General features: G+C 37.8%; 2 protein-coding genes across 3 annotated transcripts; one reads left to right on the top strand and one right to left on the bottom strand.

The window, feature by feature from the left end:
* The first annotated feature begins 3517 nt into the window (after window positions 1–3517).
* Window positions 3518–5321, top strand: LOC114580876 (putative pectinesterase 63). Its single transcript, XM_028699682.1, has 4 exons — window positions 3518–4057; window positions 4152–4358; window positions 4778–5013; window positions 5162–5321. The coding sequence occupies exons 1-4, from the start codon at window positions 3518–3520 to the stop codon at window positions 5319–5321; spliced, it is 1143 nt and encodes a 380-aa protein (XP_028555515.1).
* A 3090-nt stretch (window positions 5322–8411) lies between these two features.
* Window positions 8412–15141, bottom strand: LOC110101433 (chaperone protein DnaJ). Of its 2 annotated transcripts, XM_020829338.2 has the most exons (7): window positions 14997–15141; window positions 14797–14934; window positions 14401–14494; window positions 14232–14299; window positions 14052–14108; window positions 13697–13960; window positions 8412–8731 (listed from the first exon to the last, which is right to left on the bottom strand). In XM_020829338.2, the coding sequence occupies exons 2-7, from the start codon at window positions 14899–14901 to the stop codon at window positions 8615–8617; spliced, it is 705 nt and encodes a 234-aa protein (XP_020684997.1). In that variant the 5' UTR covers window positions 14902–14934; window positions 14997–15141; the 3' UTR covers window positions 8412–8614. The 2 variants fall into 2 exon arrangements, with proteins under 2 accessions (XP_020684997.1, XP_028555518.1); XM_028699685.1 differs by having other exon boundaries at window positions 14797–15126.
* Between the last annotated feature and the right edge of the window lie 376 nt (window positions 15142–15517).

Below are 15517 nucleotides of genomic sequence, written 5' to 3'. Positions count from 1 at the left end.
TTCTCTAAGGCTTCTGGACTGACCATTAATCCTATCAAAAGTAGCATTCTATTTTCCAAGAATTCCACTCATAATCAACTTATTTCGGCCTGTCTTGGTATTTCTCAAGTGGAGTGCAATATATCTTATTTGGGGATCCCTATCTCCACTCACAGTCTTAAATTTCAGCACTTCCAACCGCTTTTGAGTAGAATTTATACCCTTCTTGAGGGTTGGAAAGTCAAATTTCTATCTTTTGCTGGCCGGATGCAATACCTTAAATTTACTATTGCTAGCACGATTGCGTACTGGATCAGAGGAGCGATTATACCAAAAGCTTGTTCTAAACTAATCTCTAGAATTTGCTCAAGATTTCTTTTCTTTGGGAATGTTGTGGATAAGAAAATGCATCTTATTTCTTGGAGGTCTGTCACTAAGCCAAAAATTAAAGGGGGACTGGGGCTGTCTTCTTTTGACTCTCTTTATCACAATATGGCTTGCTCTTTTATATTCAGGATGTACAACAATGCAACTTTAATTGGTTCTTGGTTTAGGGAGAAATTTGACTCTCCTTGGAAGCCTCCCCCTTTCAATGCCTCTAAATTCTGGAAACTTTTTTGCAAAACTGCTTCTTCCATTAGACCGGCTGTTTCTTTCTCGATTCACAGTAACTGTAACCTTTCGTTCTTGTGGGATCCTTGGTGTAATAATGGCACGGTTGCTGATATGACTGAGACCAACAGAAATTCCCATCTCTGGGTTAAGGACTTTATTTCAAATAGCCGTTGGGTGCTACCTGATTCTTTACCTGGGCCGGTGAAAGACACTATTAGTAATACTGTTATTGTTGGTGAGGGGCCGGTGCTTTCCTGGTCTAGCTGCCCCAACCCCTCTAACAAAATTTTCTCTGCTTTTTACCATTCTAACTTGGAGAACGTCCCGTGGTTTAAATTCATTTGGCACAAAGGCTTTGCCTTACGTTATGCCTCCTATTCTTGGATGGCTGTTAAAGGTAAACTTAAATTGGCGGATATTCTCATTTCTAGGGGAATTGCGGTTACCCCCTCCTGCTCCTTCTGTATGGGAAACTTAGAATCACATTCACATGTGTTTTTTGAATGTGATTACTCTTTTCTTTTGCTTACTGCTCTTTTTCCGGATATGGTGAATTTTTACTTGAGGCCTAATATTATTCAAGTTTTTGATCATGTTGGGACCATCCGAAAGTATTCCAATGCAGATAAGAATTTCTGTTATTTCACGGTGGCTGTTTTGGTGTATTACTTGTGGAGAGAAAGGAACAATAGACGGTTCTCTGGTGTTTGGAGAAATCCTGATGAACTTAAAAGAGTCATTTTGCAAGCTATCTGTGCTAAAGTTAGGAATTGGAATCATTATGACTTGCTTATGGAAAATTTTGGGCATTTACTGGGCTGATCCTCTCTGGGTGGTCGGCTGGATAATTTTTTGGATGGCCGTTGGTTTCTTTTCCAGTTTTACTTTGATCCCTATTTGGGATGTTTTGGGCTGCTGTAAGCCTCAGATTCTTTTTGCTGGCAATTTTTGGCATCCGAGCCATTTTCCTGAAGCCCTGGTGGTTTTTCTCCCCCGGTCTCTTCTTTTGCTGCTTCGTAGGGATGCTTGCAGAATCGAGACGATGATGTGTCAGATCTACATCTTCATGCATCCTTGGATGGTCTTATGGCAACCAGGAATGCTTTATTTGGGCACTGTGATGGCCCTTCATTCGGTTTTTGGTGGGCAATCGGTGCCTATCTGCGGCTTCGTGGATTTCCGTTAGTGCTTGGCGTTGATGCCTTTGATGTAGATCAATTTTCCTGAGTCCTTCTATTCTGCATTTCTTATTTTCATTGTTTTCTTTTCTTCCATTGGTGGTATAGGTTTCCTTTACTTGTAATTGATTTTACTTGTAACTTTTGGTGATTAATTGAAAGGGCTTTGCCCCCATTTTTCCCAAAAAAAAAACTCCCTATCACTAGAATCGATGATGTCTCCAATCACATAGCTGTTGAAAATCGAAGCCATCTCTCATGAGAGTTTGCTAGGCCTTGTAAAGTCTTGTAAGCACGGACAGCGACTCCAAACATTCCTTTTAGAGAAAGCCGAAAGCTACACGCGAAGAATTTCTTCTCAAGCCATGAAAGCCTTTAACGCATTTGTACAACGCGAGTAAAGGAGGACATATCAGGCATATACGTATTAAGACTAAGGTTTCGTTTTTGACGAGTTTTTATTGTTTTTTAAAATAATTTCAAACTATAAAAATTTTAATTTTTCATTAAAAAGTTATTTTAAGATGAATAGAAAAAACCGTCACAAATCGGAATTTTTATTTGGTCCGGTGAACGTACATAGAGCTACGTTCGGCCGGAACTGAGATCGCGCCACGTAGCAGGCACAAAAAGAGAAATACCGAGCAAATACCGAGCAATACTAACAATAACGATAAATATTATTATGTGAAGATAAAATACCGAGCAATACCGAGTAATACTGAGTAATATCAAAAAAAAACTCGGTATTTTTTGGTATTACTCGGTATTGGTCTTCACAAAGTAGTATTTCTCGTTATTGACAAGCAATACCGAGCAAAAACTGCGTAACTCAGTGGTGACCGAACGTAGAGCTACGTCCGATCAGAGGACCTAATAAAAGTTCCCCAAATGAAGGCTAAATTGCACTCAGAGGAAAATTTCTAAATAAGCCAAAGTAGAGCGAGCTCAATGCTTTTAGACTCAACTTATTGTTTAGACAAATGAGTCAAACTTTTCATTATTATTCAAACTTTTAGCTTATTGAGTTTATCACATAGCTATTCATGAATATATCATAAAATATACAAGTTGTCACTTTTTATATATAAGGTAGGGTTTATAGTGGTGCAAAAGAGTCAGAGCTAAGCTCGAGTAACCCCTAACTTTAGGTGTAGATTGAGCTTGATTAATTAATTGAGTTTGAGTCTAAGCTTAGTTCTTTGAGTTCATGCTTGAATATTTATAATGAAATAGAGAAAAAAATCCTAATTCAAGCAAAAATAAAAATAGTGAGCTATTTATCAAGCCAGCTCATGAGTATTCTTAACTAACTTATTACACTCCTATACATAATATACATAACCATAATTAAACTACTATGGAGGTAAACAAGCTTTTCTAAATAAATAAACTTTATTAAAAGCCTTAATAGCAAATACTATGAGAGGTGGAAACAAGTTACTATACAGCAGCTACTACTCGCTCGATGCAGAACAATAAAGATTAATAACAGTATACCCGAATCTCTTACTTCAAGCCTCGAAGAACCCAAGAGGAAGATGCACCGTGGAAGAATATGAAACGAGGTGGGAGGCCCATCTCTAACAGGCCTTAATTAATTAGCTTAAATGCGCTTCAAATTACAAACTGAATAGCTCCCATTATTTCGTAACGGCCATATAGGATAAGAATGCGGATGGTTTAGTTAGTTTTATTTCCCCACCACTTCTCTACATCCCCCACTCTTCACAAACCATACAAGCATGACCGAAGCTGCTGCAAAATCCATTAATTCTACAGCTGCGATGGCGCTCAGACTCATCGCCGCTATCTGTCTTCTTCCGGCCACCATATCAGCCGCCGGCGGTGGTTCCATTTTCCATGCCAACTCCTCTGTTTTCGATCAATGGAGCTCAGATAGCGTCGATGATTTTCACTTTAGAAAGGATGAGATTGCCAGAGGCATCAACACGGGCATTGACCTGCAGCTCCTTTGGGCTGAGAAAAACCTGCGGGTTGTAACTGTGAGGAAGAATGGGCAGGGGGATTTCGCAACAATTTCTGATGCAATTGAAAGCATACCTCATAGGAACAGGCAAAGAGTTGTGATCAGGATTGGGCCAGGTGTTTACAGGGAGAAAGTGAAGATTGAAAGTTCGAAACCATTTGTGACATTTTCAGGCGAGGAGAATGCAATGCCTACAATAACTTATGCCGGCACGGCGGCAGAGTATGGCACTTTGGACAGTGCTTCTGTAATTGTGGAATCGCGTTATTTTGTTGCGAGTAATATTATTTTTCAGGTAATTAGAAGCTTAATGAGGTTGGTTAATTATTAAAAAAGGAAAATTTATACAAATGCTTAAATCCTTCTAATAAAAATTGGTTTTTTCATAGAATTCAGCACCAAGGCCGGTTTTGGGAGTGAAAGGAGCTCAGGCGGTGGCGATGAGGATCTCTGGGGATAAGGCAGCTTTTTACAGCTGCAAATTCTTGGGATATCAAGACACCCTTTGCGATGACAAAGGAAGACACTTGTTCAAGGATTGTTTCATTCAAGGGACTGTTGATTTCATATTCGGTAATGGAAGGTCTATCTACCTGGTAAATTCTAAGCCTCCAAATATTTCATTTTTTTAATATTTTTACTATCCAGGTAATAAGATATTTGAACCAATTGCTTTTCATTGCTATTTCATTGAATGGAAATTTTGAAATTTAGCTTGTTTATTCAGTTCTGATATACTGAGCATCAAAAATACATTATTAGTATTATTAACAAGGTGATTCGTATCTGAAAAAAAAAAGGATTTTAACGTAATTATTAATCGAGCTTTCTCAAAATTTTAATTTTAATTTTAAGAAGTGCTGTATTTCAAAAAATAGTTCTATTAGCAATCTAAAAGTAAATCTTCTCCCTTTGCTTCCAAAATTTCAGTCGAGTAAGGAAGAACATAGTTGCTAACCCATCAAATATGATTGCATAAGAAGTTTAGAAACTAGATTAACTTCATTAAATTCAGAACTGCGTGATAAAATCAGTGGCGGATGGGATCACTTACATCACAGCACAGGCGAGATCAACCATTGCAGACAAGAGCGGCTTCGCTTTTGTCCACTGCAACGTAACCGGCACAGGTAGCGCATATCTGAGCAGGGCGTGGAAGAAGAGCTCAAGAGTAGTCTTTGCTTACACTTACATGAACAGCGTGGTTAATCCCCAAGGTTGGGATGATAGTGGCTTCAAGGAACGACAGGGGTAAGCTTCATTCTCTTTGCTTTGTGTTTAACTGTTTGGCTTAACTTCTAGACTAAAGCGAGCTGGCTAATGTTCCAGATAAGAAATACTTGAAGTGGATCTAAATGCTTAATTTCCTTTTTTTTTTCTTTTTTGCTTATATATATAGGACTGTCTTCTACGGTGAATACAAGTGTTTGGGGCCGGGCGCATCTACGAGCAAAAGAGTCAGTTATGTTAAGCTACTAACAGATGAGCAGGCAAAGCCCTTCCTGAGCATGACTTTTATCAGGGGAAAGACTTGGGTTCTTCGGCAGCCTCAGCTTTAAAGCTCAAGTTTTCTGATATGAATGACGATGCTTGGTTTAATGGGTTTTTTTTTTTTTTATTTTTTTTTATTTTTAGTCTTTTGTCTCGGTGTCCTTGACAAATTGTAATTTTTTGTTCTCTTTGGCTCAACTCTGTAACCTGATTCTATATTTATTTCAACTGAATTCCGGCTCTCAATTTTCTAGTAAATAATTACGATGCTTATAATAAATTTCATTTTGCACTTCAGAGAAAAAAAATGGGGAATTTAACAAGCATGTACATTTTTTTTTAACAAAAAATTATTATATTCCAACAACGAAAGAGGATACAACCAAGAGAAAAGAAAGATTTCACAACCAAAATAAGAAAAGACGGTAGCTAGTCAGGCTCAGAAATTGGCACAAAATTTCCTGCAACCGTCTAGATGCCAGGCTTGAACCATCCTGAGGCAGAAGCGAGCAAACACCCACCAAGAAGCAAATGAGAGAAGTAGCAACATCTCAAACAGGCTACCAAATTTAGTGCTTTGTGATTTAATTCATGCAAATATGTGCTTCCAATTTGTTGCTTATACTTACGATTTAAGGCTGTGATTATCGAGAAAATAGAGAAGAAGAGAGGCAGGCACTTGTCCGGTTATCTGTATATGTTCATTAATCTATTTATCAAAGTTACATTTCGACTCTTCCCTATTTTGTCTACTAATTAACCCCATGTACTTGTTTTATTGAACTTGTACTAAAATTTTTTGGGCACCAATTTTATGGCTAATCCAGCATATATTTCGTCCACATAAGGACAGGGTTCCTCCGGTAAGAGGTTAAACAAATAGTATAATAACTGATTATATTCTTGATTCCTCCGGGCTTCGCCGTATTCTTTCGACCCTGCCGTAATATGGTATCGAGGAAAGAATAATTGTTGCCCACACTCCTCCGTCTCATGGGGTCAAGAGATTTGGGTATCGATGACCCCTTCAACTCTATTATCTGCACCATTCCAGCAGCTTGGGAATTTCTTTGGTCCTTGTGGCAACTATACGTCCTGGAGCTAGTAGGAGTGTCAATATTTGATACGACATGAAAATCCGACTCGAACCCGATCAAAAAATTTTAGGTTAGACTCAAACCGATTTCAAAATAGGTCGGGTTCGGGTTCCCAAATTTGACCCGTTTGAAAAAATGAGTCGGGTTTGGGTTGCAAGGTCAACCCCAAAACCTGTTTGAAATGAGCAGACCGCGCTACCGGCGCGCCCTCCCGAGCTGCCCGCACCGCTCCGGAAGCTTCCTGCGGCTGCCCGCACGCCAGGATAAGGCTGCCCGCACCTGCCAGAGCCCTCTCGCGCGCTCGCCTGAAGCTGGTCTCTCCCGCCCATGTTTGCCCGAGGCAGCCCGCTCCAACCCGCACGCGCCAACTCCAGTTCCCGCTCGCCACTCGCACTCGCACCACGCGTCCGCGCCAACCTGCCCGTCTGGGTCCCTCCATCGATGTCCTCAGAGGCAAAATGTGTCGAGTCAAGTCAACCCTAACCCGACAAGTTGAGTCCGAGTCCTCATTTCTTGACAAGTCTTAACATAAGCGGAGTCAGGTTAAGATTAACCCGTTTGACCCAAGCTGTTTTCATGTTTGACCCCAAACCCGATCCCAAAAATCCGCGTTTTGACACCCCTACCTGGAAAGATCAAAACTCAGCTTTAGTAATACAATTCATTCATCAAACTGAACATATATTATGCTTATTCTTGGACAGGAATCAGGAACAACAATGTACAATTACCGGAAGTATATGGGTGTCAATATTTGACACGCACACGGGAAAACCCGACCCGAAAATCCGCGTTGACCCGACCCGATTTTCCAAAACGGGCGGTTGGTTTTTTTTTCGTGGTTCACCCGGATTTTGACCTGTTTGAAACGGCGTCGGGTTCGGCGTTGACCCGACACGTTGGCGGAGTCAACCTTGAACCCAACTTAGAAAGAGCTGCCTGAGGCTTGCCCGCTGTCCACGCCCATCTACCACGACCGCTGCCCGCGCCCCCTGCCCGCACGCTGCCCGCTCGAGAGTCTTGCCCGCGCTGCCCGCTCGCGAGTCGTGCCCGCACGAGAGTCTCGCCCGCACTGCCCGCGACCCCGCACATGCCCACCCTGCGCGCATGCGCGCGCCATCCCTCGCGCTAGCCACCCCGCGCTCGCCGCGCGCCCTGCCTGCATCCGCCACGTACCCACCTACCACGCGCCTGAGTCCTCCACGCGCGCGAGTCCGCCATGCACCCCGCGTCCGCCCTCCTAAGCGTCCCATGTCGGGTCGGGTCAACCCGACAACCCGACGAGTCAGGTCCGGGTCCGTGTTTTCGACCCGTTTGCCTACCCGGATATGGTTAGGGTCGACCCGATTGAATCCGGAACCCGGATCAATTCCGGGTCCGACCCGAACCCGACCCGTGACCCGAAATTGACACCCCTACTCGGATATTAAATTCTGTATCCAAAGAAATTTACACAACCAACATTAACCCGAAAACCACTTACAAGATCTGGAAAAATCTCAAAGATCGATTCTAGCAGAATAATGGCTGGAAAATCTTTCAACTGCATCACGAATTAATTAATCTCAAACTAGCTCAAAATTCTGTTAACAACTTCAACAACTTCTTCCCTGAGATGAGGCAGCGAACGATGTCGCTTTCAATGTCAACAATGAAAACAACTTCCTGCACTTACTGCAATTTCACAGGGCATACTAAAGACAAATGTTCTAAATTACATGGTTATTTGCTCGAGTACAAGCAAAGACAATAAAATATATCCAAGAATCAATCAACCACTATTAACCAAACTCTGCCGACGACAACCATAGTCAATAAAGATGAAGGTTTCTTTCAAAGTTACACAAGAACCCGTAGTAGCAATGTTATTGAACCATCTTTGCTCCATCACAAAAAGTTAGTGATAGTTCCTCGAACATCACAGGTGCCTGCCTCTCTTCTTCTCTAATTTCTCGATAATCACCATCCAAAATTTGGTTTTCGAATCACATGATATACAGTTTTAATTCTTAAATTTGAATTACAGAATCGGGCAAAAAAATAAGACTTAAAGAAGCAGCATCGATGAACAAACCATTTCATTAGTTTTCCAATAGAACAATGCGTGATGACGTTAACAAGATGGTTCTGGGAAAGCACCAAAGTTCTTCATGTAGATATCAAAACAGTACCAAACGATTCAATATTGATTGCTTGCTCCCCCTTCGTCACCTCATACGGTGAAGGAAGAATAGACTACATAGTTAAAATTAAAATGAACGATTCTAAGCAGAAATCTCAGTGTCCTTGGAAGAGAGATCGTGCTTCGTTGATGATTTCTGTTTTCTGGCATTCCTCCGATTGCCTCCCCTGCCACCTGAAGACTGTGTTCCCTCGTTGGACTGTCACCACAATACATAATTCACATAAGACTAACCAGCATCAAATGCAATTTATTCAGAATTTTAAGCACCGAAATGGGAATTTGGAAAACTATTAAGAAAGATACGAAAATGTAAATTGTTACAAATAGATTATCTACTTTACTTTTTTTTTTTTTTAATTTTCACATATCACCTTTCGCTTGTAATATCATTTACTTCACTATGCCAGCATCAGAAATTGCAAAAGTAATTACAAAGAATACAAGCCTCGCACTGGAGAAATTATTCTTTGCAGATACCAAACGCAGCTCTACATCCAGAAACCAAACAGAATGAACCACATCAGCATTACCGAGCACGGTACCGAGCCGCGGTACCGACGTGGCTCTCCTGACGGCATTCGACATCCGCACAGAATAATCTCTCGTTAGACAATATAAAATGGATAAATGTGCTCGTAAGCTCAAATAAAATGCAAAGCACTTCAGCTAACTTTAATCCAAAAGGAAAATTTCTAATACACTTCTAAACATAAAATATTATTTTAATTATAAAAATATCCCACCTACAATTCGAATTAAGCCAGGTTGGTTAGAAAATCAAATGTCAACCCAAATTTTTAAAAAGTTTAAACAAAATAAAATCAAATTGATACGGGTCAACCCAAGCTTTCACTTAAAAAAATTGCCAGCAATCAAATTATTCATTAGGCCGGTCCAATCCGGTAGGGAGATACGTCGACATCTGCCTAAGTTTGACCATACCTGCTCCTATTCGTTGATTTTGATCTGGACTGCAAAGTGTTTTTTTTTTTTTTAATTACTTGAGATAAGTGTAAAGAAAAAAATTTACATCAAACTTTATATAATAAGAGTACATAGATCATTCATCCGTATAATATTAAATTTCTAAGCACAATTTGCAATGAAAAGCCAAGAAGGTCTACATGCTATAACGAAAAGAACTTCCAGACAAATGAGAATTGTCATCTTTTTATTAAACAAATAGCAAATGGTGGAAAGAGTAAAATCAGTGTACAAAGCAAACCGGCAACTGGTCGCTTTCCTTAACACGCCAATTCTCAACTTGTATTAAAAACACAAAAAAAATTGGATGAGCGGATAACTATTGAAGACAGAGTTATGTTTTCTAAAAAAAACAAAGATAATCACAATAAAGTCGCAAACTAACACCAAAAAATTGATGAGCACAACATAAAATATTCGGCAAAACATATTGATTAATATTTTTGATACTAAAGGTCATTGGGTTATATTGGGTATATTGGTGCCAATTGTATATTGATGCGCTTTTATTTGATGATGTGACCTAAAAATATGAGCCTTTGTTTGTTTCAATGACCCAATGATGCAGCCCGCTTGGGTTCAATGATGCAGCCCGCTTGGATCTAGTGATTAGTTGTTTTAGCTACAAGGTCTCAAATTCAATGGTAGAATGCGTGAATTTATGATTAAATTTACTTAAAAGGGCCAAAAAAATAAAATGCGCCTTAATAATTTCTATGCATTCAGAGTTGGATAAAACTACGACACTTTTGCATCCCTATCATTATATCACATCAAGATTCATAAATATCATCCATTCAATTCAAAGAATTCTTTTACCCCAATATATATAATTAGCATCTTTTTTTTTTTGGCTATTTGCGTGCATGAAATAAGACTATGGTAAAAAGATGGTGTCTTTCTAGAATCTCAATTGGTTAAAAGCCATTTATTAGCATATTAAGGCTTCGTTTGGGACGGCTTTCTTAATTTTTTGTAAGCTATTTTTAATACAAAAATCTCTCGAAAATAGAGAAGAAGCAGTGGTCTAAAACTGTCCCGAACAAAGATTAAATTTGATGTCATATGTAGAAAATCATTCCACCCTCACCAATCAACTAAACATTGATGTCAAATTTGAGTGCAAGATTTACTAACAACTTCTATCTAAACACCTTATGGAATGGCTAGCAATGTATTACTCAAAATATTGAGGGATCCTCATTCTTTTTTGCAAAATCATATTGTAATCCAGTATGATATAATTGGACTTCAATTCTTCCACTTATAATGAGAAATCTTTACTTCCCCCTTGGACTTTCACAAGGTATCTCCCCTTTTCTTAATCGTCCTCTTCCCCGTGCATTCGAAATTTTTACCATTAAGACTTATAATATCTCAATTGATCCTCAAAACATTTTAATCACAATAGTTGGACTTGGACTCTTTCACTTATAATAAGGCATCTCCACTTCTCCTACCAGACTTTCACAAGGCATATCTCCTTTAACACATTATTCTAAGTAATCTTATTCCTCATATATATAAGATTTCTACTATTGAGACTTCTAATGTCTTTACTGATCCTTACAAGTATTCTAATCACAGTAGGACCATCACATACATTCAACATGGTCAATTTTTGCAAGTTTTCCATGTTACACTGTTGGGATATGCTCAACAATTATATTCCCTCCCTCATGAGTATGATAATGCCTTAGTTGAACTAGCTAAGCTCTTTATAGACTAGTTTATGTGGCTATTGAGGCTCACCAACAATGATTCTCTCATATAGCTCAAATTAAGGAATGGATTGTCAAATCTTTAGAAGGTGCATTCTCAATGGATCCTTGAAGTCATGTGGCTTAATTCTCTGCCCATATATTGAAAATAAAGGACCAAAATGCTATTGATCAAGGAGCATTTCATTCAACCATAATCTCAAATATGAGATAACACATTTATCAATCATAAATTCCACCAAAAATAGAAAATGCCCTTACCGTATAGCTCATATGCACTGCTACAGGGAGCTAAACTTGATTCATAACCCCATTTCATTATCTGAAGGAAGCTCTGTCGTGCCTCTTTCAAATTTTCTTTTGCCTTAGAGCTGAAATACATCTTATGCATCAAAGTATCTTCCTAGGTGATAACTTCTCGAGGCAAAGTCATCAATTCTTGAATATGTATGCAGGAAATAAGTCCAAGCAAATATTGTATTCCAAGACTCTCAACCGGCTTAAATGAAGAAAGTAATGTCATCATGCAATAAAAATTGTAATGATATTAATATATTGTCACAAATAAAAGTATTTGTCTTATTTTTTAAACATACAAGATTTTAATACAAACAAAAAAAAAGAGCCCCAGAAAAATCAACAACAAAAGTTTTCAAAATCTGAATACTTTCCAAATTACAACTAATGTAATGCCTTTACACCTACAAAATTCAAAAAACTATTTAACACATAATAAAAAAAATGAGCAAATTATATGCTTGTTAATTATTTTTAATGTGTTAAGCATTAATCTTGAAAAAAAAATTACAATTGTGAGAACAACTTATCCCCAATTGCACAAACTTTTACAGGTCAAGTCAGTGTTAGCCTTTTTACAAAAAGAAGATTAGATAAGCATATAATATTAAACGGATAAAAGCAGTTACTACACCTTTTCTAAGCCCCAATATTACGCAACATATCTTGGTCTATTGGTTGCTTTGGCTACCAAGCAAAAGGTCTTTCGTTCGAGTCTTGCGCAACATATCTTCAGTTTGACTTAGGATTCGTTTGAGATGGCTTTCTTACCAAAATTTTAATTTTTTACTAAAAAAACTGCTTTAAAAAGTGGTAAGAAAAGCCATTCAAAACAAAGTCTTAATTGATCTAAAGGTCCCAAAAATAAAATATATAGTATTCTAAACAAAATTCAACAAAAAAGATCAACATGGACTAACCACATATAACATTTCACTTTCTACGCGGTCCCAACTTGGCAAATGGCAATTTGGCAAGCGATGCTTCTTGCAATAGAATACTTCTTGGCCTTAGCGAGTTAAAAAAATAATCAAATTTAATAGAACAAAAGCAAAAGCGTAAAGGAAACGTCAAAGCGTCAGGCAACTCAGTTTTGGCCCACTCAACCAAAAAGCGAGCAGAAACTCAATAAGTTAAAAGAAATTACGCATTTTTTGTTGATTGTTAACTTCCAACTAATCTCCAAATTTATATATGCAGTGAGTAAATTCATGTTAATTCGCTTAAAAAATTAATTAAAAAAACAAGAGAAATACATTAAAATACTCAGTCAGATGCCTTTACATTCCTCTTTTAAAATTTTTTAACATAACCATTTGCTGCAACTTGTTGAAAAAAATTGTAGTTTTCTTAATGATGTGTTAATCATAATTTCATTAAAAGTGTAAATGAAAATACATACAACTTGCTAAAGCTAGGGATGTAAATGAGTCGGGTCGAGCCCGAGTCAACTTTCTTGAGATTAAGGTCGAGCTTGTGCTTAACTTTACAAGTTCAAGTTGGGATCATTTATCATAAAAGAAATAATCATTCTTATTCAAATAGCTACTACAAAATATAATAAAAAAAAGAAATTACTTGAAATAATAAAAAGAGAAATAAATTCTAAATTTTTAACAATTTTACACTAAACTTAATGAATGGTCATCTATTTTATAACATTTTTTTTAAAAGTCGGCTCACAAGCTAATAAGTTGAGTTAAGGCTAACTCAAGCTTGATTTGTCAGATCATTGAGTTCGACTCATAAACTATTTATCAAGTCGAGCTAGAGCCAGCTCACAAGTCAACTTACTCGTATTGGAGCATAATAACACCTAACCTAATTGCAATTAGTACTCAATTTCCACCTTAAAAAAAAAAAAAACTATAGCCACTTTGCATCTATAATTCTTAAAAAGTGATTATTACTTATGTGAATAAATAATTATTACTAAAAATCACTATTTGGCTATGTTTCATATTAGAGTTATGATTAACATTTTTAATCACAGTTAATAATTATACATTTTTTATATAAAAAAATAATATTTCAAATCATTTATATTTGATATAAATATCTTTAAATTTATCTACATAATTATTATAAATGTTTTTATACATTTCTTATAAATATTGAATAAAATTTCAAAAATATAATTGCTACAAGAAAAAACTCACCCCGAAGCAGAAATGAGCAGATTCGCCGTCGAACTCTTGGAGCTTTGCCTTGCCGGCAGCCGAGGCCAGCACCGATCCGGGACGTTTTTCTCCGCCGCCGCAGTGAACTGCGCCGGCGTTGCAATACCTAGTACTAGAGGAAGCCGCCTCCGTCGTCTTTGCATCAGGAGCAGGGCCGCAGCTGAATCCGCTGAGATCAAGGTCAGCCTGAAACATATCCACAAACAGCTTCTGTAGATCCTCAAAGCTATCCTGGCCATTCTCCTGCAAGCAAACGCCATGAGGATTATAATGCGAGCTCTAATGGTTGCGATCAGAAATAATTTTTTATTTTTTCCATTTTGTGCATTCTTACGCTGGGCTTCGTCTGGCTCATCATCTGAACCAACTCTTCTACAAAGTCCCCCATTCCCTGTAGCATAAACAGGGGGAAATTTCCCAGTTTTAAAGCAGAGTAAAAAAAAAAACCTATTTCAAATAAGAGGAAAACAGTAATATAAGACGTTACGGTCGCAATTAACGGGAAAAAACTTACGTTTTCGTCATCGTCGCTTTCATAAACTCCTACGTCGTACAGGAATCTCTTATTGGAGTCAGATAGAACTGAATACAGCACAGACGCACTTATTTAGTTTTAAATTTGTTTAATAATAATTGACTTTCGTAAACTAGTAAAGAGAAAATGGAATCAGGGAACACCAAACTGGAATAAGCTTCTTGGATTTCCTGGAATTTTTCTTTCGCTTCGTTGACAAACTCCGATTTTCCTGCCGCCGAGCAACGATCGGGATGCCATCTCTTTTATCAGGAAATCAACAACGACAAGACCAAATCAGAAGTAGAGAAAGTGAATTTTCGAAATCAAAAACAAAGTTTCAATTTTGCAACAAGATAAGAGATGTAGTGCCAAAGAATAAAAAATTGCATTTTTTTTCACCGAAAAACTTCAAATATAAACCGAGAAATCCGATCTGAAAAGTCGAAAAAGAATTTCACAAAACCAAACGTAAGACTTAAAATTAGGAGGAAGAAGAAGAAGAAGAAGAAGAAATAAAGAGAAAATAGTAAAAGCCAGATTCGTTAAATCGTTGGATTCTTACCAGAGCAAGCTTCTTGTACGCATTCCGGAGTTCGGCGTCGGAGCACTCCTTGTTGAGACCCAGAACAGAATAGAAGTCGCCGTTCTTCTCGCCGGCGGCGGCCATTTCTCGCAAGAGGATTTCCTTGAAGGTCTCCAACTACAGAAAAAACTGAAAAAATATAAAATCTTGTATGGAGAGAATTTTAGGCAAAGCCTTACATCTTAGACACGTAACCCCTTCGAGTTCGCGAGAAGGGAGCAGTTAGAAGAAGAGGAAGAGGGGTGGAGGTTCTCGACAAGAAAACCAAGTGGCCTCCACCCCCAGGAACTCTCCAGAAACAAGTCCCTCTCCCTCCTCATCACATTTATCCGCGTTTTACGTTAAAATAAACTAAAAGAAAGTACTATATTGGGAAAAAAATTTAATCATAATATTTTAATTAAACTTTAATTAATAGTATTAAATTAAGATGAATCCGTTAATTTTGATGGTGAGTAAATTTAAGTAAAATATTCTTTTTTTTATTATTATTTTATAACGACGCAAATGGTAAGATAGTAAATATTAGGACAAATTTCAAATTTAAGGTGTTAATTTAAAAAAAAAAAAACTCTCTACTAACCGTTTAATATCTCTTACCTTATTAACTAATTGTATATTTTCCTTTCTATATAAACCCCAAAATCCCCCACCTTAACTAAAAAGGTTCGCTCTATTAATTACTGAATATAACAAGAAT

The sequence above is a fragment of the Dendrobium catenatum genome, unplaced genomic scaffold (assembly GCF_001605985.2).
Source record: "Dendrobium catenatum unplaced genomic scaffold, ASM160598v2 fragScaff_scaffold_1365, whole genome shotgun sequence".
NCBI classification, from domain to species: Eukaryota; Viridiplantae; Streptophyta; class Magnoliopsida; order Asparagales; family Orchidaceae; genus Dendrobium; species Dendrobium catenatum.
The sequence above is the reverse complement of the archived record's forward strand: the minus strand, read 5'-3'. Positions and strand labels throughout refer to the sequence as shown.

Excerpts from the sequence above, each read along its gene's own strand:
- LOC114580876 (XM_028699682.1), top strand. The coding sequence starts at position 3,518 with ATGACCGAAGCTGCTGCAAAATCCATTAATTCTACAGCTGCGATGGCG. Across the intron at positions 4,359-4,777 it reads ATGGAAGGTCTATCTACCTG|AACTGCGTGATAAAATCAGT; the intron begins GTAAATTCTAAG and ends CATTAAATTCAG. Across the intron at positions 5,014-5,161 it reads GGCTTCAAGGAACGACAGGG|GACTGTCTTCTACGGTGAAT; the intron begins GTAAGCTTCATT and ends TTATATATATAG.
- LOC110101433 (XM_020829338.2), bottom strand. The coding sequence starts at position 14,901 with ATGGCCGCCGCCGGCGAGAAGAACGGCGACTTCTATTCTGTTCTGGGT. Across the intron at positions 14,300-14,400 it reads AATCCAAGAAGCTTATTCCA|TTCTATCTGACTCCAATAAG; the intron begins GTTTGGTGTTCC and ends TGCTGTATTCAG. Across the intron at positions 14,109-14,231 it reads AAAGCGACGATGACGAAAAC|GGAATGGGGGACTTTGTAGA; the intron begins GTAAGTTTTTTC and ends TTTATGCTACAG.